The sequence below is a fragment of the Dicentrarchus labrax genome, unplaced genomic scaffold (assembly GCF_905237075.1).
Source record: "Dicentrarchus labrax unplaced genomic scaffold, dlabrax2021, whole genome shotgun sequence".
NCBI classification, from domain to species: domain Eukaryota; kingdom Metazoa; phylum Chordata; class Actinopteri; family Moronidae; genus Dicentrarchus; species Dicentrarchus labrax.
This window is the reverse complement of record NW_026136711.1, coordinates 33,869,657-33,892,334: the sequence shown is the minus strand read 5'-3', so window position 1 is coordinate 33,892,334 and position 22,678 is coordinate 33,869,657. Positions and strand designations below refer to the sequence as shown.

Below are 22,678 nucleotides of genomic sequence, written 5' to 3'. Positions count from 1 at the left end.
AAAGCCTTTTAATCAGGGAGGAATCAGGTGTACCTCATCTAATAGCCACACCCCTGCCACTCGGTCTCCTGCCAGGAACAAAGGGAAAAATACACAGAACAACCAGAGTGGGAGGGGTCATCACAATCACACAGAACAACAGTTACAAACTACTGACAGACACACAAGAAAGAAAAACAAGACAAACAAGATGGCTCATACAAACCAGGAACACAACATGTAGATACAGATACACCAGAAAATGATCAGTTTATTGGACCACTACGCACTAATATCAAACCCACTGCTAAGAATCTCTGTATCATCTTCAACCAGTATATGACATTTGACCTTCATGTCACAAAACTTGTCCAGTCCAGTTTCCTGCAGCTACGAAATAAAATCAAAAGATTCCTGTCCTCCAGTGATCTTGAACTATTAATTCACAGCTTCATTTCTCCTGTCTAGATTACTGTAACTCTACACGTGCCTCAGTCAGGCTTCGTTAAACCGATTGCAGTTAGTCCAAAATGCAGCCGCCACTTTTAACCAGAACCAGCCGTGGGTCCAACATTACTCCTGTTCTTGCCCTTATTGGCTTCCTGTAAAATTCAGAATCAACTATAAGATCTTACTGATTACATATAAGGCACTTCATGACCCCCAGTTACATTTCAGATCTCTTGTTCCTCATTCCACTCCTCGGCCACTCCGCTCCTCAAATCTCTGCCTTTTATCCGTTCCCCTCTCTAACTGTAAATCTAAAGGTGACCTTTGCTGTTTTAGCCCCGACATTGTGGAACAGTCTTCCCCATTCACTGAGATTCACTGAATCTGTGGACTGTTTTAATCCTCTACAAGCCTTTTATAGATCTCCTTGTTTGTTTACTCATCTGTCGTGTCTCTTTTAATTTATCCTTCCCTCTGGTTTTATCTTGTTTTGTTTTTATATGCTCATTGTTTGTGTTTTTGTGTGTTGTTATGTTAATTTATTTGTTGTTTGGAAAGCACTTTGGATCTCTGTGTCAAAAAGGTGCTATATAAATAAAATTTCACTTACTTTGAGGCCGGTTAAGTAAAAAACCTACAAAACTAAAATCTAAATTTGCTCATCAGCCTCAGCTGTCTGAGGACCTCAGGCTCCACCTACTGCATTGTGTATTATTGGTCACTTCATGTTTTAGGAAGTAAAGAACATTTTACCCACATTCTCATCTGACCCATTTCCCCCCAACTGTCCCCACTTCCTACATTCATTCATTACACCATCATTCAACCTCTCTGCTACACTCCGGTGACTCCTTCCACTGCCACTCAACCACATTAGTCCCTAACATTGCACTCTTTAAAGTACTCATCATGAGGAAATCTTAACGTCTCTGCCAAGTAGCAAAATGCTGATACTGAACAGATCAGTAAAATGTTCACTGACTACATATTTTTCACAACATGTTTTCTCTACAATATCAGCTCATACAATGGATGGATGGAACAACCTTCCAAATAATGGACAACCTGCTCTGTCTCCGAGACACAGCCGCCCACAACTGAAACATAATTAAAAAAAAATGTAACAAGCAACTACATTTCCTCACAAAGAAAACGAGAATTGAGGACCACAAAGAGAACACAATTAATAACAACTCATAACTCATAAATAACACAGGTAACAAATGTTTACTCAAAGGAACTTGTACTCTGGTTTTACTCAAATCAAACCATGTAACTAACCTTTCTGACTACAAACCTCAGTTAAACAGTGAGCAGTTCTGCTGGGACTGTTACAGATAATGCTGTGATATACAAATACTGAAAGAAAGAGGAAGAAGACACAAAGGTGGGCGTATTACTTAAAAGTAACCAAAAATGTAATCTCAGGAAATGCGGCTGTGCAGATCAACCAACAAATGAGAAGAGGAACTGACAAACAAACTGGAGTTTAATAGTCTCAGTAGTTTCACTGATCATCCAAGATCATCAAAATGAGAAGCTCTCTTCTACTGCTCCTCTCCCTGATGACAGGTAAAGAAACATTAATACTGCCTGATTCCTGATATTAGACATTAGATTAACTGTTACATCCTGTGGTTTGGTTTCAACTAATATTTGTATACTGGTCACAGTGACAGTCGTACTAATTCACAAACTAAAACAAACCAACTGCTACTTTTAAAATTCACTTGAAGGCATATATGTTCTGCTTCTCACTTTGAGTAATTCATCCAACACAGCAGTGATACAACCTATAGCCTGTTAATAAGAGGTTACTACACAGGTAGTATTTGTGATTTCATGTGAACATGCAGCTCATGTTTTAAATTTGATATGTCTTATAATGCCTTTGTATAGAAGCAGTGATTTTTCATATATTAATGTTGAATTGTTCTTGACCATCAAACGTGAATTAGTAGTGAATTCAACTACAACCGAGTAATAATGATGGCAGACAGAGAGAGCACTCTGAGCAATTTAAAAAATCCAGTTTGAAAATAGAAAATTTAAACTGCTAAACTGAAGTACTGTAAGAAGCAGAACTGAATAGTGTGTAAAGAGCTGTGTTTAAGGGAGAGAGCTATGAGTGCTTGAACTAGTGTAAGTTTAAATGTATAGCAGCTGTAATTAGCTGCTATAATGAAGAATATAACTGATTTATCTGGGTGGAGCTGGAGCAGCAGACATGCTACCAGCAACCACAAACACTGACAACCGGAGATGATACGCTGACTGCAGCACGTCAGAGAGGTCACATCCTTTAGACGGCATAGTTATGTTATGTACTGGTTTAAGGAATAATGAATGAGATTAGATATTCAAATATAGTTTGGACCTATGTGTTTTATTAGAACACATAATTGAACGTCATTATGAGCAATCTTGACAGCCCTAGATTAAAATTCTCCAAATTACTTTAAAACACAGTTGATACTAGTTTAGACTGCTGCAGTAGCTCTGGGATTGTCTCAGTATCTGACATCATGTGAACTTTAGTCTTTGTCTGATCTACAGGTTGTGAGCTCAGGTCTGAAGTGAAGGGATGCCGAGGAGGATGGGTTGAATTCACCTGCAAATATCCCAAAACAACTGGAAATTATAAGAATATTGGTGTAGTTAGTCGAAGAGGAACATTCATACAAGCTACTAAAAAGAATGTGTGGGAAACCAAAGACAGCATTTCCCTGTACCATGATACACAAAATGAAGAACTCAGAGTGGCCATCAGACAACTTCAAACCAAGGATTTTGGGGAATACCAATGTAAAGAGAAAGACAAAGACAGAATGAAAGACAGAGAGAAATTTAAAGTGGAAGTTGGTAAGAGACACTCACCTTTAATGTGTTTTTAATGAACTCAAAATTGAAACTTGGTCAAAATGTTTTCACACAAAAAAAACACAACATAAAATTTTACATTATTTGCACATGTAATGACTCAAATGTTTTTGAGGCACATGGAGCCAATGATTGTTGATAACAGATTTAATCCTAAAAGGCCTCAGATATCAGATAAATTGGGTGACATTATGAATATAGTGACATTTATTCCTGAGCTTAAACATAAATCCAGTCTTTAGAGTCACTATCATTTTAAAGTCTTTAACCAACTGATATGTTAAATTGATTAATATGATTAAATGCATTTCATTCATAGCACAGTATTAGTGACACATTTTGATCAGCCGACTCAGTGTCACAAGCTTTATAGAGAATTGTATACACTGGCATTTTCAGATGTTTTTTATAATTTCTACTCCAGTGGTTTTATTATTTGCTATGGTTATTATGTTTTTTGTCTGTTTGGCCACTGTCTCAAATTCTTGCTGTAATTTAAATGTTATATATTTTCTGTGGACCAGTGAAATACAGCAAGTAAAATGAGAATTGAACACATCACAATTTCTCAGTAAATATATTTCTAAAGGTGCTATTGACATGAAATTTTCACCAGATGTCGTTAACAACCCATGCAATCCACACATGCAAAGAAATCAAACCATAGATGTCCATAAATTAAAGTTATGTGTAATAATGTGAAATGACACAGGTAAAAAGTATTGAACACATGACGAAAGGGAGGTGCAAAAAGGCATGGAAAGCCAAGACACCAGCTGAAAACTATCAATAATTAGAAAGCAATCCTGTCACTCGTCAGTGCAAATTAATATCAGATGGTTCAGTCCCAACTGATGGCCTATGGAAAGGTGTCTCATCACCAAGATGTCACACAAGAAACATCTCATGATGGGTAAAACTAGAGAGCCCTGACAAGACCTTTGCAACCTTATTGTTGCAAAACATACTACTGGCATTGGTTACAGAAGGATTTCTAAACTTCTGAATGTTCCAGTGAGCATTGTTGGGGCCATAATCCGGAAGCGGAAAGAACATCATTTCACCATAAACCGGTCACGACTAGGTGCTCCTCGCAAGATTTCTGACAAAGGAGTGAAAATAATTATCACAAGAGTTGTCCAAGAGCCAAAGACCACTTGTGGAGAGCTTCAGAAAGACCTGGAATTAGCAGGTACAATTGTTTCAAAGAAAACAATAAGTAATGCACTCAACCGCCTTGGCCTGTATGCACACTCACCGCGCAAGACTCCATTGCTGAAGAAAAAGCATGTTGAAGTGCGTTTGAAGTTTGCTGCACAACATTTAGACAAGCCTGTGAAATACTGGGAGAATAGTCTGGTCAGATGAGACCAAAATTCAACTCTTTGGATGCCATAATACACAGCATGTTTGGAGGTCAAATGGTACTGCACATCACCCTAAAAACACCTTACCAACAGTGAAGTTTGGAGGTGGCAACATCATGGTGTGGGGCTGTTTTTCAGCATACGGCACTGGCAGACTTCATATAATTGAAGGAAGGCTGAATGGAAAAATGTACCAAGACATTCTTGATGAAGATCCGCTGCCATCTACCAGGATGATATGGATGAAACGAGGGTGGACATTTCAGCAAGACAATGATCCCAAACACACAGCAAAGGAAACTCTCAATGGTTTCAGAGAAAGAAAATAAAGCTGCTAGACGGGCCCAGCCAATCACCTGACTTGAATCCAATAGAAAATCTATGGAAAGAACTAAAGATCAGAGTTCATAGACGAGGCCCACGGAAACTTCAAGATTTGAAGACTGTTTGTGCGGAAGAATGGGCCAAAATCACACCTGAGCAATGCATGCGACTGGTATCTCCATACAGGAGGCGTCTTGAAGCTGTCATTACCAACAAAGGCTTTTGTACGAAGTATTAAATACATTTCAGTAAATCTGTTCAATACTTTTTCCCTGTGTCATTCCATTTTATTACACATAACTTTAATTTCTGAAATTATTTATTTTGGTTTCTTTGAATGTGTGGATTGCATGGGTTGTTACCGACATCTGGTGAAAATTTCATGACAATAGCACCTTTGGTAATATATTTACTGAGAAAAATGGTGATGTGTTTAATAATTATTTTATGTTCTAGTTCTGGTTTTGAAAACCACGACAGAAATAAAATGTATGTACTTGTTAAGTTTTTTTTTTTTAGTTTTGTTATTTATTTGCAGAGGAAGATGGTTGCCAGCAACAATTGAACCAAACTGCGTACAGAACAGCTAAAACCACCATCACATGTGATTATCCAGCAAAGTTTTTCTGCAAAGACAATGGTTTAATCTGCGAGGAGATTTTATCAACAAAATCTTCCCTAAAGTCAAACAGAAAATACAATCTCACAGAAACTGACAGTGGATTCAATGTGTCCATCAGTAATGTGTCCTCACATGATGCTGGTCTCTACTGGTGTGGAGAGAATGAAGGAAATTACCGAACTGGACTCGGAAAAATCCAACTGAAGGTTGAAGGTGAGCAGCACACATCTGACACTTCTAAGTTTGATTCACTCACACATACTGTATACACTACTCACAAAAAGTTAGGGATATTCCACTTTCAGGTGAAATTTAATGAAAACGTCAAAAGTTGATGCTACAGTGATATTATATCATGAAAGTAGGGCATTTAAGTAGAGAAGTTCAAATTAAGATCACCTGGAAAGCTTATAGTGCATTTTCTGAACACATTCTGAAATTTCATCCGAAAGCTGAATATCCCTAACTTTTTGTGAGTAGTGTAACTGAGGTCTCTCTGAAATATGTTGTTAAATACAGTCAATGCTGTCTGTCTACAGATATTACGACATTCACAAGGTCTCCAACTATTGGACAGAATTTTACATACTGGTGTGAATATCCAAATGGTGCTCCGATAAAGAAATTCATCTGTAAGGGAGAAGATCCATCTATATGTCAACCTCTAGTAAACACTGCACAGCGCAACATGAACAACGGAAAGTTTTCCATGAAGGAAGACGAATTAAAGAGAAATGTAACCATAACGGTGAGAGAAATAACAGCAGACGACAGTGGGACATACTGGTGTGGAGCAGAAAGCACTGACACAAAACGCAGTAACACATTCTTCCACAGATGCTTGTTGACTGTAGGTGAGTGGTCACATTATTTTATTGTTTGGATGTAATCTGACTCCTGTTTATATGTAAACCTGACAATTTGATTACCAGGTTCATGATGGCATTTTCTTTCTTTTTTTTATGGATTTTCTTTACCAGATTTTACCAAATTATATTTCTTATTTTCTACACTTCACTGCAATCTGTTAAATCTATTTTCAGTGTCTCCAACCACATCGACACCCTCTATTACTTCATCAACATCCGATCATCCTGTTGCTACATTGTCGGTTGCTTCAACCCAATCAACCGTTGCACCTGCTGAGAGTGGTGGTGAGAGTGTTTTCTGAGAGCTGTTGCAGCAGAGGCAGAGGGGCAGGAAGATGTTACGGTTATTGATTTTGTGTTAATAGTTGTTTAAATAAGTTTATAATCGTCCTTTTGTTGTGTGCTTTTCTCTCTTGCAGGTAGCTCTGTGTTAACTGTCACCATTGTTGTGGTCATCTGTGTCGTTGTGCTGGCGCTGTTGCTCATTGTGCTTTTTTTCTACAAAGGTAAGAGATTTCCAGTTTGCACAATATCAAACACACACATTAACACACATTCAGGATACACACTTACCAGCCCCTCGGAGAAGTTGCAGTCACAACAATAAACCAATTAATTGTCCTGTCACTGTAACTTTTTAAACAAATTTGACCAATCATTGTAGTTTCCTGCACAAAACATTGAGCCATACGTCACCAAACTCACGTTCTCGTTTGTAGTTGTGAGGATTCAGACCACGCAGACATGTGCAACACGAACGTCTCACATTTACCCTTCAAACTGTGTGATTTTATTCTCACCGGAATAAGCTTTACATTTTTAATTAAATTCACAGCAAAAAAATCATAACCATTTTTCTAATTTTCACTTTCTCTCACAATATCATTGCAAAAAAAACACAACAGGCATCGCAATGTCTCAAATCTGATGTGGAATCAGGCATTTTAGGCCACAACAATCCCCAAAAAAGCCCCAAGAACTGTGTGTATACTATAGTTAAATCATAAAGGCTTTAAAAACAAACATTAGCAGGTGTAACTGTGTTGGTTCTTCCCTGGTCAGTAGATCCTGATTGTTCTTCTGTTTTCTCATTTTTCTCCGTCAGGACTGTGTTCACAAACCACAAGAAACGGAGAAGCAAAGAACAACAAAGAGGTAAGTTTATATATTTATGTAAATGTCTGTAATTGGAAACGGACACATAGATGCAGGATGCCACAAGCATCAAAAATGTATGTTAGTTTTAATTTAAAGTCTTCAACCAATGCTTTGTAATTTACTTCAACCTACAACGTCTATCTCAATGACAGACGAAGACAGTTTGATATCAGTTGGATTTTGTATTGAGCACTGACTGTAACACACTGTGGAAGAAGTCTTCTTGTGTTTATGTGTAATTACTCTCACTGCCAGAAGGGGGAGACAAACAAAAGGTTTAAAGAGCAATTATTAGTTTTGGGGGCAAACCAGATGATGTTAAACTGTATGGTTAATGCTTATTGTTAGGATTATTGATGCATATGAACTATTCATCCTGTGTTTTGCTCTGAAAGGATCGTACCTATGAGGAGATACAGGAGCTCCCCCAGAAGCCAGACTCAGGAACTGCACTTAAAACTATTTATGTCACTGCCAACTTTCCCACAAACCCCTCTTCTGCCCCACATCATCACTCCAACATCAACTTTCAGAGCAGCTCTGGTGACGTTGGTGGTGACACATATTTTACTGTGAGGGACGGTGATCAACATCCCACCTACTCAACGGTCAACCACCCATCCAGATCTTCTGCAGACCCTTTCTATTCTACTGTCAACAAGCCACAGTGAGGAAGGTCCTGGCAGTTTTCACCTCGTTCATTTGTGATGGGATTTGTTTTTTAGTATTCAAACAATACACAGACTTTAGAAATTACATTACTCTGGGCCCTGAAGTAACATGAATGTGTCGGTCCTGGTTGAACTGGTCCATATTGAGGGTAAGGTTAGATACAATTACAGGAATATGAAAATGTAAAGTTTGAGGACTCGTGGTTTTGAATTAAAGACTATTTGGAAAAAGCATGGATTTAACCCTGAAACCAAAAATGTTAACACTCTTGATTTATCTTATATTATCATGAGTAAAGTCAGTTTATTTACATAAATTATGGCCGTGCCATGTATTTACCTGTTTTAATGGATCTCTTTAATCTCAAATACTGAATGCTACAAGAATATTGTGAATCAAATATAAACATTTTAGATTAAAGTAATAACCAGTCAGTACGTCAACAATTTGCACTTTTACTGCTGTTGGTTTTTTAAACATTGATACCAAACATCACCCGCAGACTGATACTAATGTAATTTATATTCTGTATATACAGTTTATTCTATGTGCAATATGTTATGCATCAGTTGTTGTTTTATTGTGTAAAAACAAATCTTTTTGAAATGTTCCTTTTTTACTAAAATACTGCATTTGTACAATGTGTCACTTTTTTCTTTTGGATTTTAAATAACACTGTATTTGATTAACAAAAATAGTTCATATAGTGATATTAAAAAAGGTTTACCTTTGCTTGGAGTGGTTGTCTTCATTCTATCACTGATATAACTAATTGTACTTGTACATGTGACTACATATAAACCAGAAAATATGACATTATTTAAGGGACATGCAAATGAACAGATGTCTTAAAATTTGACCTTTAAAGTACTCATCATGAGGAAATGTTAACATTTCTGCCAAGTAGCAAAATGCTGATACAGATCAGTAAAATGTTCACTGACAATATATTTTTCACAACATGTTTTCTCTACAATATCAGCTCATACAATGGATGGATGGAACAACCTTCCAAATAATGGACAACCTGCTCTGACTCCGAGCGACAGCCGCCCACAACTGAAGCATGATATAAAAAATGTAATAAGCAACAACATTCATCACAAAACAAACTAGCAAAAGAAATGAGTGCCACAAGGACAACACAATAACAAATAATAATATTAACATTTATAAATAACATTCAAAGTGAAAATATTAAATTAAATTAATTAGGCCTAACTTGATTTCATTTTTTCATTTGAAAGTCTGACGCTTTAGAATATCTCTGACCCTCGGACAAAGCATTTGACGACCCCTGCTGTAGATATTTGGTGGCATCCAGTTTAACAACAATCTTGATTTACAAAGATTTTCATGTGAACGATTTAATGGTCAGTGCAGGTTTCTTGATTAAAGTGTGACATATGGAAAGCTAAGTGTAAGGTTCCACCTCATTAGTGAGCATTTCTCCTGGTAATTTGCATTGTGAAGGGAATTTAATATGATTCACATCCTGTTTGCTTTATATAGTTTAAGTTTGATGATGCAAGACTGTAAAACAACCTGTAGACAGTGGGTGGGGTGTATCATGATTACTATCATTTTATTATTATCATTTAAGTCATATGTAGAGTCATCACAACTGTTTTCAGTTCCTATATGTCTCTGTTATAAACTTTTAGTAGCTTCTGGCTTTAAAGAACAATGTCTGCTGATATTAACACCGTTCAAATCCCAACTTCTCCTTTATGTATTAATAAAATTAAGTTCTTCCATTTATTCTCCCATTAACTTGTTTTTACATTTATAGACGGTATATGTAGACAGAATTAACTTATTACTCACATACGTAACTCACCACTCATTTCCTCGTAACTGTTATTTAGAGAAGGAATGTATAATGAGGAAGGAGTATAAAAATAAAGGGGAAGGACCAGTGTTTAGGTAACATACAACAGACATTCAAGAAACGCTTCAGACCGACCGACTGTAGAAGTGAAATAACCAGCTAGAGTTTAATATTCTGACCAAGGAGCAGCAAGACCAACATGATGAAGATCTTTCTGCTCCTCCTCTCACTGATGGCAGGTAAACAAATTATTAATACCTGATAACTTATATTACAGATGAATTAATGTTACTGCGTTGACTCTAAAAATCTTTTTTCAACATATTCTGTAAAGAAATAACACAAAACCTTTTATGGTGGACAGGCGGTAACATTTATGGGTTGTAATATAAAGGAGGGTTGGGCAGACGAACAAAATTCATATCACTGTAATTTTTAAGATTCTGGCAGTTTGATGATATATCACCTTTTTATTTAAGTTTTATTTGTTTATTTATTTTGCATTACTCGGCCTTTAAATAGGCTCATATATAATTTACAGGTAGTAACATCGGTGCAGTAGAGACATCTCAGTTGAGTCAGAAATGTAAAAATAATATTATAAATGTATTTTATATAGTGCAGTCAGTTAAACGCGTTATTAACGGCGTACATTTTTTATCGTGAGATTAACGTTCTTTTTGGCCTAGCACACTTTGTAGTTTTTTCACATGCTGTTGCAACAACTAGTAACGTTACAAAAACTACAACACCACACCGGATCTAGCTAGACCGGAAACAAAACAACAGGCACGCCGCACACACTTGTTTAAGAGTAGTTCCTCCAAAAAAAACAAAAATACGAAGTACTCAAAGGGATCAGTGGGAAAACGAAGGCAGATATTCTCTGTATCATGATACAAAAAATAAAAGACTCAAAGTGGCCATCAAACAACTTCAACAGGAGAACTTTGGGGAATACGAGTGTGAATTTTATCAAGGACAGAACTCATCAGACGAAGTTAAAGTTAAAGTGAAAGCTGGTAAGAATTGTTTTGTATTACTCTCTCTCTCTCTCTCTCTCTCTCTCTCTCTCTCTCTCTCTAATGTCCTTTGTTAATTCATTGTGTAACTATGTTAAAGAGCTAGAACTTTCCCTCCCAGAATATTTTTTTAAATGATTTTTAAAAAATGCAACAAGCAGCAACAACTGTGGGAGTCGTGGCATTGAGGCTGCGTAGTGTGTCACATTTCAGAAATAAAACCTGCCTGTAGTTTGGTGATACATTAAAAAGAACTGAGGTATTACACAAGCAAACTATCTCAAAAACAGACATTTCTTCCCAGACTTTGGAAATAAAATTCCACATAATAAACAGATTTCACATATTTTCCTTTTTCTTTTTCCTCTGCAAAGAAAGATGGCTGCCAGGGATTTCTTCAAACTGCGTACAGAACGGCTAAAACCACCATCACATGTGATTATCCAGGAAACAAACACAGGTCCAGTGTCAAGTTTATCTGCAGAGAGAATAATTTCACTTGTGAGGAGATTTTATCAACGAGATCTTCTGTAAAGTCAAACGGGACATTCACTCTCACAGAAACCAACAGAGGATTCAGTGTGTCCATCAGTAATGTGTCCTCACATGATGCTGGTCTCTACTGGTGTGGAGTGAATAAAGGAAATTACCAAACTGGACTCAGAAAAATCCAACTGAAGGTTGAAGGTGAGCAGCACACATCTGACACTTCTAGGTTTGATTCACTCACACATATAACTGAGGTCTCTCTGAAATATGTTGTTAAATACAGTCAATGCTGTCTGTCTACAGATATTAGGACATTCACAAAGTCTCCAACTATTGGACAGAATTTTACATACTGGTGTGAATATAAAAATGATCCTCCGATAAAGAAATTCATCTGTAAGGGAGAAGATCCATCTATATGTCAACCACTGATCACTACACAGCAAAAGAAGAACACAAAGTTTTCCATGAAGGAAGACAAAGAGAAGAGAAATATCACCATAACAGTGAGAGAAGTAACAGCAGACGACAGTGGGACATACTGGTGTGGAGCAGAAAGCACTGACAGAAGACGCAGTAACACATTCTTCCACAGATTCTTGATGACTGTAGGTGAGTGGTCAAATGCTGCTGCCTCCTTCTGGTTGTTTATTGGGTAAACTGAGATAAATGAAGCCCTTTTAAAGTCATTACCTTTTTATTTGACAATTCTTTTGATCCCCTAATCATTACACAAGGTTATACTACTCTGTTCAATACTTTATTTTTACAAAAGGTCATCCCTACTCCTCACAGCTATCAAAATGTTTTGTTTCCTTTAATAAATACTCATCAATTATAAGATTTGTTCTGTTGAAACTTGCAGAACATTTCCCTCCTCTTGGAACCCTTGGGGAACATGTATTGCATATCGCAATCAAGTTGTCTACATCTGCAAAGCGTCATTTTTTACTTGACACGCTGTCAAGTTCTCCCTAGGTTTTGCCTCAGCTCCTGCCCAAACTTGAAAATAGCCTGGATCTCTCTTAAAGTTGCAAAGGGACAACTCAATCTTCTTGTCTGTTTTTATTTTCAGTCTTCATCGAAACATTTGTTTAATTATGCAACAGATCTCTTGTAGATAGATAGATAGATAGATAGATAGATAGATAGATAGATAGATAGATAGGTTGCTAACCTTAAAAGAAACAGAAATGTACCAAAAATGCAATTATTTTCCATATAATGCAATTATGCAACAAAATCGCTTCTTTTAATAAATTAAAGATTTCTTAATTCTGATGTACACTTTTTACTTAATTCTCTCATTGAAACAAATCACTTATTTAAATAAATTACACATTTAAAAATGTCTACTAATTTAACTAATTCTTAATTAGACTCACGTTATCATTCACAAGAGTTAATGAAGTAACAAAGTAAACCATAGATTAAGCAAATTAGGCTGATGATGTGACTAAACATTTCAAATTGTTCTTAACATTAATAAACTCAGGGGTCACATCAAAATCAAATATTCAATATTAAATAATCATATTTATTCATTTATTCTCAGCAGTGGCGTCCTCTCGTATCTCACGTCTGACCTGCTGCCTTCCCTTTGTTTGGCCAAGACGCCGACTTTTTCCCACAGGTGGTTGTAATCAGGGGTGGAAAGTAACAAGTTACATTTACTCTCGTTACTGTAATTGAGTAGTTATTTTGTGTACTTGTACTTTTTTGAGTAATTTTTAAATTCAGTAATTTTACTTTTACTTAAGTACATATTGTTGGAAGTAATTTACCACACTACATTTTAAATAGCTTCCGTTACAAAGTAAAAATAAATAGATGAAGTTGCACTGCGTCTGCGCGCCAGTAACGGTCCATCTGATTGGCTCTGGACAACTGCAGCGCCAGAAGGTCAGAAACATCGAGACGTTGGTGCCACAGAGGAGCTAGCTAAAAGATGATGGAGACGGATGGAGACAAGAGTATCGATGGAGAAGGGTTGAATTTGGGACACAGAGAGACGCACGGAGAACGTGAGGCCAATCCCTGGACAAACTTAAAGGACTTCTTTGAGTTCAAGTCTGCTAATGACAACAATTTCATCATGCAATGTAAACTTTGTATCCCGAAAGAGACGCAGCTATCCACCTACAAAAACTCTGCTTCCAACCAGCACAAGCATTGCTTTATGTCATATAGGCTGAGTCCGGCTGAAATCGCCTTCTTGACCCAGTACTGCACAGTGATGAAGCCTGTGACGAAGGCCTTAAACATCCTTCAGTCAGAGACGAACACACACACGGGATGGCTGCTGCCAGTGATCTTCCAGTTAGCAGCAAAACTCGGACGACTGGAAGTATCCTGCAGGTTGTGCCTACCATTAATCAGAGCCATTCAGGTGGGATGATGGGAGACCCTGAACTGATAGCTGCAGCCATCCTTCTGCCAAAATTCAAGACCACTTGGACTGAGAAAGCCAACGTCATAGAAGCAGGTATGATTTTCATCACTCATTATTAAAGGTATCATTTGGATTATTGGTGGGCCGGGGGATGTATAAACTACATATAGTCAGTGTATCACCTACTGTAGATGCTGGTCACCTCACACACAGTTTGAAGAAGAGGAGTCTCCACTTCTTTAGCACTTCAACCTTTAAGAAGGCTTGGTCCAATATCATACATGCAACAGAATAATGAGCCTGTCTACATGAGTGTAGAGAATGTTTTGGTTTTTGTAATGGCAACATTATGAGTGTGCTTTGTGTGTATTTGTCACTTAACACAGGTTTGGCCTACGTGAAGCATCACATTGAGCACAAGACAGAGGATGAGATGGAGCACGTCGGCCACTCATCAGATGAGGACGATTTATTCTCATCACTGAAGTCCAAAAGGTCAAAAGGCACAAGTGAGCTAGATGGGTTCCTTGCCTGTGTCTCAGACAAAATGGACCTACTGAACTCTTTTCCTCTCATCAAAAAGCTCTCTCTCAAACTCAACACTGGCCTGCCTGCTTCTGCTGCTTGTGAACGCATCTTCAGCTGTGCTGGACTGCTGTTCACTGCAAACCCAGCTAGAATGAGCTCTACTTGAAGACCAGCTCCTGCTCAAAGTAAATAGCAAGTTCATTGAGTAATTAAGGAGGAACTGTAACTGTATCTGTGATCTAGTCGTTTCTTTAATAAAAAATGTGAGTTTGAGCTTTGTGTATGTTCTTGTACTTTTTTTTTATTGTATGGGGAGAGAGTACATTTTAAATGAACTACTTTTTACTTTTACTCGAGTAGATTTTTACACCAGTACTTTTACTTAAGTAAAATTTCATCAAGGTAACAGTACTTTTACTTGAGTGGATTTTTTTGGTACTCTTTTCACCCCTGGTTGTAATGAATGAATGACGTTTCCTCATTTTTTTGTTTCGTCAGCGGTACGCCGGTTTAATCACTCCACCGGAGACTGTAGTTTCCTCCAGCTGCTTTTCCTGAGTTTTAACTCAACACACGCCTTTGAAAAACAACGTAATTCTATCCACCTTGCCTCACCTCGATTCGCCCACATCCTCTAACACCACCCAACTAAACTCCTAAACGTTTTCTTGACCCTCCACAACTTTCTCACTACTTGCCCAATTGAGAATGTGCAACTCTCAACAGAGACCAGAAGGAAGTGAGATGGCTCACTCTTTAGTTACTTCCATCAGCTCTAGAAAAATGCAGTTCAGTTCAGATTTTTCACCACTTGTCCGATCGGGCCAGTGAGTTACCCAAAGAGGAGTGTTATTTGTGGGCAATCCTTATTGTTGAGCCCTAAAATTAGGAATAATATGTTTATAATGCTGCTGTCTGGCACTCCTGTTGGTTTTTCTTAAATACCTAATTTATTTCCTCCTTCTTAGTTTGACAATTCAAACCTTGTAAATATGTTGTTGTTTGCAGGCACAACTAAAATACATTTCTGTTTGTTTTCAGTGTCAACAATTCCCTCTGCAACCTCATCACCACCTGTAACACAACCAGCTATTGTTTCTAATGACGCCTTTGGTAAGTAAGCATGTTTGTTATTTTAAACCTTCAGGCCTAAATCTAGTTTAGAAACAGAACTAAATGACAATGGGGAAATACCTCTCACTACAAACAGTTAATCATTTGTAAAATCCCTCAACACAACCAGCTCTGGATGTTAATGCTAGGTGTTGATGGGGTTATTTTTTGGATGTATTATTTGATGTCTTGTTTTCTTGTGCAGATCTCACATCTGTGCAGACCATTGCTCTGGCTCTCTCTCTGGATGTGCTGCTGTTGCTGCTGATGCTCACTTCATACTTCATCTACACACGTAAGATAGTCCTTCACTAGTTTCCATCAAACACCTCCACTCACACACAAACAGACCATCAACACATTTTAACCGTAACAACAAAATATATTTTATGGGCCGGGTACGTAGATTGGGTTTCATTAATTCAGATAAATTAAGTGTTCAAACTTTAAAGTGGCAGCCCTATCATGTAAAACAGTAATAAAAGACATTGTTAAGGGTTCCAGTATATTTTCAGGCCTCCTCCATAATGTACCAAAAGCTATAGTAGTAGCAGTATCTTAGCCTCCGGTTCCTTCGACTCAGTGGGTTTTTGGTTAGATGGTTGTGATTGTAGATTTTAATTAAAGGATTTTAAGTCCAGTGTGTAACATTTAGGAGGATCTATTGGCAGAAATGGAATATAATATTCATAGATATGTTTTCATTAGTGTATAATCACCTGAATATGGGAATTGTTGTGTTTGTGTTACCTTATGATGAGCTGTTCTTATCTACACACAGCTTGTTCTCATTTCCAGGTCATTAAATGAAGATGCGAACAGTGTTCAGTTAGTTTATCTGCAACTTCATCTCTAGATGCCACTAAATCCTACACACTGGTCCATTAATTACAAGTTGGATGTTTAGTGTTGACGTTGAAGTCATGCAACCATGTTGTAGTTATGTAGTCTAACATTGCGTTTGCACGAATAGAAAAATCCCTGTAGCACTCTATACTTTATCTACATGAATACTGACAATGTATGGTCATTTCTCATTCATTTCTACTACAAAACCATTTCTCTTTCTTTCCTATTTTTGACAGGATTTGCACCTTGTAAGAAAACAAGGAGAGGAGCATGAAGGAAAAGCAAACAGGTTAGTGTGTGAAATATGAATATAAATATATATTATTTAAGTAACAATTACATCTAAACTATACCCAAAAGCAGTGTTTTGGTTACCACACAAGATTCATATTATATAAATGACAGAATAATACATAATAAATAATAATTGCTGGTTGTGAGGTTACTGCAGGGATGTCAGGGACGTAAACAGGTTTGCAAAATTGGACCCATTCAGGACTGGGTAGCATCCACACCATCAACATTTTTTGTTTTCAGTATAAATAGTGTTTACTGTCACATACGTACGACTGAGACTAAACATTTTACTTTCTTCACCAGATGGAAATAAATCTATACGGAGATACAGGAAAAAACTCAGAGCCAATAGTCGACTAGTTGTTGCACGTTTATGATATTAATTTCATTATTTAAATATACATATTTTAACAGCCAGCTCTTAAATGCTAACATAAAAAGTGGTAATGAATCTGAATGTGTCAGAACTACCAGCAAGGACTGAACATTTAGTTTAATTATTTCAACACAGTATAACATCACACTACATGTTGTTGTTCTAAACATAGTTAACAGTTACTTACAAATCAACCTCGCTCTTCTTTCTCCGTGTCACAAGGACCTACTCCCGAACAAGTTTAATTGACATTGTGCATTTTTTTGCGCTTTATTGAAAAAATAAAAATAAAACTGATTGCCATCATTTGGGGAAACTGTTGTTGTTTTAACACTGCATTTAAATACCTCGAGCTAAACACATTTAATATTTTGTTCCATTTTATTTAGAGGTGAAGAAGGCACAGGAGGGAGTGTGTGCGAGTCCCAGAGTCTCCAGTGTGCACAGCTTAACCCCGGTATCCAGTCAGCCAGGCCCCAGTTTTGTTTTAGTTTTCATGTTTAGCCTCTACTTGTACTGGCTTGTATGTATTATTAGTATTATGTATTATGCTACTTGAGTCAGTGTTTGTAATGTGTCTGTTCAGAACATGGTGGTCTATGTTGGTTATAGTTTTAACCATTAGTGAGCGGCCTGTTACATTTGATGACCTCTGCTGTATATAGCATATATTGTCTATAATCATGTAAATAATTGACATGAAACTCACTGTCAGACTCTTAGTTTCCATCTCATAGCACAATATTAGCAGTTGATAAAAACATGCATATGAAATCTAGATTGGCATGTGGATCGGCATCGTTGGTCTGATATCCAATGAGTGAATTACTTCAGTATCTGCCCCCAATACCGATACTGGATCCGATCAGTCCCATCTCTACATATTAATGTGTCAGTCCTGGCTTTACTGGTCCAGATTGAGGACAAGGTTGGATATCATGACATGAAAATGTACAGTTAGAATCTAAATTATAACAAAGATATGGATTAAATTCTGGATTTTAGTCTTCAGTTAGTGTCTTTATTCTCACTAGTAAGCACTTGGCAAAAAGTGAGGTTTAGGTTTAGTTTATTTACACAAATAAAATAACCACAGTCAGTACTACTTTTGCATTAGTTTTTTAAGACTTGATACCAAACATCCTGCCTACAGCCTCACCTGCAGACTGATATTAATGTAATTTATATTCTGTATATAAAGTTTATACTATGTGCAATATGTTATGCATCAGTTGTTGTTTCATTGTTTAAAGATGAATCTTTTTGAAATGTTAATTTTTTACTAAAATACTGCATTTGTACAATGTGTCACTTTTTTCCTTTTGAACATATTTCAACACTATATTTGATTAACAAAAATAGTTTATATAATGATATTAATGGTGGTTTACACTCCGCTGCAGGAGAGAGAGGGGTGTGGGGAAGGCCTGGGAGAGCAGTGCCAGGTGAGTTGACGATCACAGCTGCTACTCATTGAGTAAACACTCTTCCCTTATATTGCAGTAGTGTGCTGAGAGCGAGCGTGAGAGTCGTATGAAGTTGTTGTGTGTTATCTGTTGTGACAGTGACGCTTGAAATAAAAGTTGTGTGGTACAACGGCACAGTGTGTGAGATTGTGTGCTGTGGGACCCAACAGTAGCATAGAGACCTGCTACAGTACTCTATATGTGGATACTTACAAACCAAAAAAACATGACATTATTTCAGGAACATGCAAATGAACAGATGTTCCTAAAAAATGTACCTTGTTTGGTTCCTTTCACACTTTGAGTCTGTTAAAGTAAAAAATCTACAAAAATAAAAGCAAAATTTGCTCATCAGCCTCAGCTGTCTACAGCTAACATCCAGCTCTGAGGACCTCAGGCTCCACCTACTGCATTGCGTATTATTTGTCACTTCATGTTTTAGGAAGTAAAGAACATTTTACCCACGCTCTCGTCTGACCCATTTTCCCCCAACTGTCCCCACTTCCTACATTCATTCATTACACCATCATTCAACCTCTCTGCTACACTCCAGTGACTCCTTCCACTGCCAGCCCACTCAACCACATTAGTCCCTAACATTGCACTCTTTAAAGTACTCATCATGAGGAAATGTTAACGTATCTGCCAAGTAGCAAAATGCTGATACTGAACAGATCAGTAAAATGTTCACTGACTACTTATTTTGTTCATTCAACTGAAGCATGATATAAAAATGTAAAGTTGTTTAGGCCCTCTGGTTGAGGTTAGAGAGAGACAATGTTGACACGAGACAATGTGTTTACTTTATTAACTTTTAACCAAAGTGCTTTAGTTGCTAATAGTTCACCACAAGCTGGAGTCAAACACAAACCACAGTCTTCAGTGTCAAACTCCTACATTTGGCACACCCACCACATCTAGTGTGCATAGATGAATGCAGAACTTCCTGCACTAAAATAAAAGCTGCAATGGAACATAACGCAGGTAGCAACTACATTTAATCACAATGAGGACCACATAAACCTGAAACCTGAAAATAAAGTCAGTATTTATAATGAATACAGGTAGAACTTTGGTCTGCCCAGAAAAAGATGTGGTAACACAATTAATAACAACTCATAACTCATAAATAACTCAGGTAACAAATGTTTACTCAAAGGAACTTGTACTCTGGTTTTACTCAAATCAAACCATGTAACTAACCTTTCTGACTACAAACCTCAGTTAAACAGTGAGCAGTTCTGCTGGGACTGTTACAGATAATGCTGTGATATACAAATACTGAAAGAAAGAGGAAGAAGACACAAAGGTGGGCGTATAACTTAAAAGTAACCAAAAATGTAATCTCAGGAAATGCGGCTGTGCAGATCAACCAACAAATGAGAAGAGGAACTGACAAACAAACTGGAGTTTAATAGTCTCAATAGTTTCACTGATCATCCAAGATCATCAAAATGAGAAGCTCTCTTCTACTGCTCCTCTCCCTGATGACAGGTAAAGAAACATTAATACTGCCTGATTCCTGATATTAGACATTAGATTAACTGTTACATCCTGTGGTTTGGTTTCAACTAATATTTGTATACTGGTCACAGTGACAGTCGTACTAATTCACAAACTAAAACAAACCAACTGCTACTTTTAAAATTCACTTAAAGGCATATATGTTCTGCTTCTCACTTTGGGTAATTCATCCAACACAGCAGTGATACAACCTATAGCCTGTTAATAAGAGGTTACTACACAGGTAGTATTTGTGATTTCATGTGAACATGCAGCTCATGTTTTGAATTTCATACAAAAATACTTTTGTATACAAGCAGTGATTTTTAATTTATTTATGTTGAATTGTTCTTGACAACTAAATAACTTTTTAACACGAGTTGTTAATACTGAACTTCAACACAGTACTTACACTTATTGTGGCAGCTACTCTTTAAAGTAGAGAAAAAACGAGCAGAAGTGAAAGAAAAAAACTGCCTGTATGTTCAAAACGGAGAAACAGGTGCAAGAATTGTTGCAGCAATATTCTGCAGCACTGTGGTAATCCATGTAAATATGAAGCTATCAGACTGTTTGTATGGTCTTGGATAAATATTCCGGATTTGATTAAATAATATAATTTTAAAACAGATTTGATTGTGAAAATTGTGTGAAAACAGCAGCACCACCGTGGCTATCGGCATGACAGACAATGAATTGAAGGTCAAACGAGTGAATAATTGAGAGAGCACTCTGAGCAATTTAAAAAGTCCCGTTTGAAAATAGAAAATAAACTACATTTATTACAGGAACCATTATCACTAAAAGAGGCAGAGGAATAACTGACACTGACACACTGAGCAACAGAGAGCAGGAAAGAGAGAGAACCATTCTCTAACTGCTGAGCTAAAGTACTGTAACGAGCAGAACTGAATAGTGTGTAAAGAGCTGTGGGATTAGTGACAACATTGTTAAAAGGAGAGAGCTATGAGTGCTTGAACTAGTGTAAGTTTAAATGTATAGCAGCTGTAATTAGCTGCTATAATGAAGAATATAACTGATTTATCTGGGTGGAGCTGGAGCAGCAGACATGCTACCAGCAACCACAAACACTGACAACCGGAGATGATACGCTGACTGCAGCACGTCAGAGAGGTCACATCCTTTAGACGGCATAGTTATGTTATGTACTGGTTTATGGAATAATGAATGAGATTAGATATTCAAATATAGTTTGGACCTATGTGTTTTATTAGAACACATAATTGAACGTCAGTATGAGCAATCTTGACAGCCTAGATATGACTCATTCTCAGCCTATCGAAGAACCATTTACTGTATTATTACTACTTAATCATGAGAGATGTCAGATATAATAGACCACACATCCCCACTGAAAGGTCTGACGCTGTGCAGCTTAAAACTGCTGCCTATCATTAATATTTACATCTGAATGTGTTCCAGCTGAATCCACTAACTGTTGGCTTTTAAACAAAGCAGCAACATCTTCAAATCTGTAAGCAATGAATCCAACAAACTTATTATCACCTTTAAAGTTGACAAAGCAAACTGGTTAGCAAACAGCATTCATTGAGCTCTGTGTTTGGTCTCCACCAACTCGTGAGGGAAATATCTGGCTCTGTAGCTGCTAAATGCTCCACTACGTTCACCAGCTAGTGGAGACGCATCTTCCATCTTAATGTGCAGTGTATGGATGAGAGCAGTGAGTGAACCAAAACAGTTAAGTTAAGCTAAAAGATGATAAAAATTCTTCAAATGACTAAAACACAGTTGATACTAGTTTAGACTGCTGCAGTAGCTCTGGGATTGTCTCAGTATCTGACATCATGTGAACTTTAGTCTTTGTCTGATCTACAGGTTGTGAGCTCAGGTCTGAAGTGAAGGGATGCCGAGGAGGATGGGTTGAATTCACCTGCAAATATCCCAAAACAACTGGAATTTATAAGAATATTGGTCCAGTTAGTCGAAAAGGAACATTCATACAAGCTACTAAAAAGAATGTGTGGGAAACCAAAGACAGCATTTCCCTGTACCATGATACACAAAATGAAGAACTCAGAGTGGCCATCAGACAACTTCAAACCAAGGACTTTGGGGAATACCAATGTAAAGAGAAAGACAAAGACAGAGTGAAAGACAAAGACAGAGTGAAAGTGGAAGTTGGTAAGAGACACTCACCTTTAAAGTGTTTCTCAAAACTTGGTCAAAATGTTTTACATAAAAAAATAAAACAGACATTTTACATTATTTGCACATGTAATGACTCAAAGTTTTGAGGCACATTGAGCCAATGCATTGTTGATAACAGATTTAACTAAAGGCACAGATATCAGATAAATTGGGTGACACTATGAATTTATGACATTTATTCCTGAGCTGACACATAAACCACAGTCTTTAGAGTCACTTCATTTTAGCTTTAACAAAGAATTGTAGATACACTGGCATTTTAATAAGCTTTTAATAATTTCTACTCCAGTGGTTTTATAAT

The 22,678-nt window shown here is 37.1% G+C and overlaps 2 protein-coding genes across 21 annotated transcripts in view; both read left to right on the top strand.

The window, feature by feature from the left end:
- Positions 1-9,052, top strand: part of LOC127372507 (polymeric immunoglobulin receptor) — a 31,210-nt gene extending 22,158 nt beyond the window's left edge. The window contains exon 8 of the mRNA XM_051416319.1: positions 8,343-9,052. The gene's annotated coding sequence lies outside the window, so the exon portion shown is untranslated. The remainder of the gene's footprint in view (positions 1-8,342) is intronic.
- LOC127372504 (CMRF35-like molecule 8) overlaps positions 1-22,678 on the top strand; it is a 38,481-nt gene that overhangs the window by 10,642 nt on the left and 5,161 nt on the right. The window contains exons 4-11 of one of the 20 annotated variants that reach the window (XR_007886684.1): positions 6,113-6,284; positions 12,090-12,275; positions 13,854-14,148; positions 14,442-14,768; positions 15,625-15,696; positions 15,902-15,991; positions 16,782-16,834; positions 17,608-18,522. Coding sequence is in view for 18 of the 20 variants with exons in the window: in XM_051416304.1 (XP_051272264.1) it covers positions 1,962-2,001; positions 2,986-3,291; positions 5,539-5,835; positions 6,162-6,476; positions 6,666-6,776; positions 6,911-6,997; positions 7,597-7,646; positions 8,045-8,320 (1,482 nt within the window). In the remaining 2 variants the exon portion in view is untranslated. The other 19 variants (XR_007886682.1, XM_051416304.1, XM_051416305.1 and 16 more) reach the window with 19 other exon arrangements.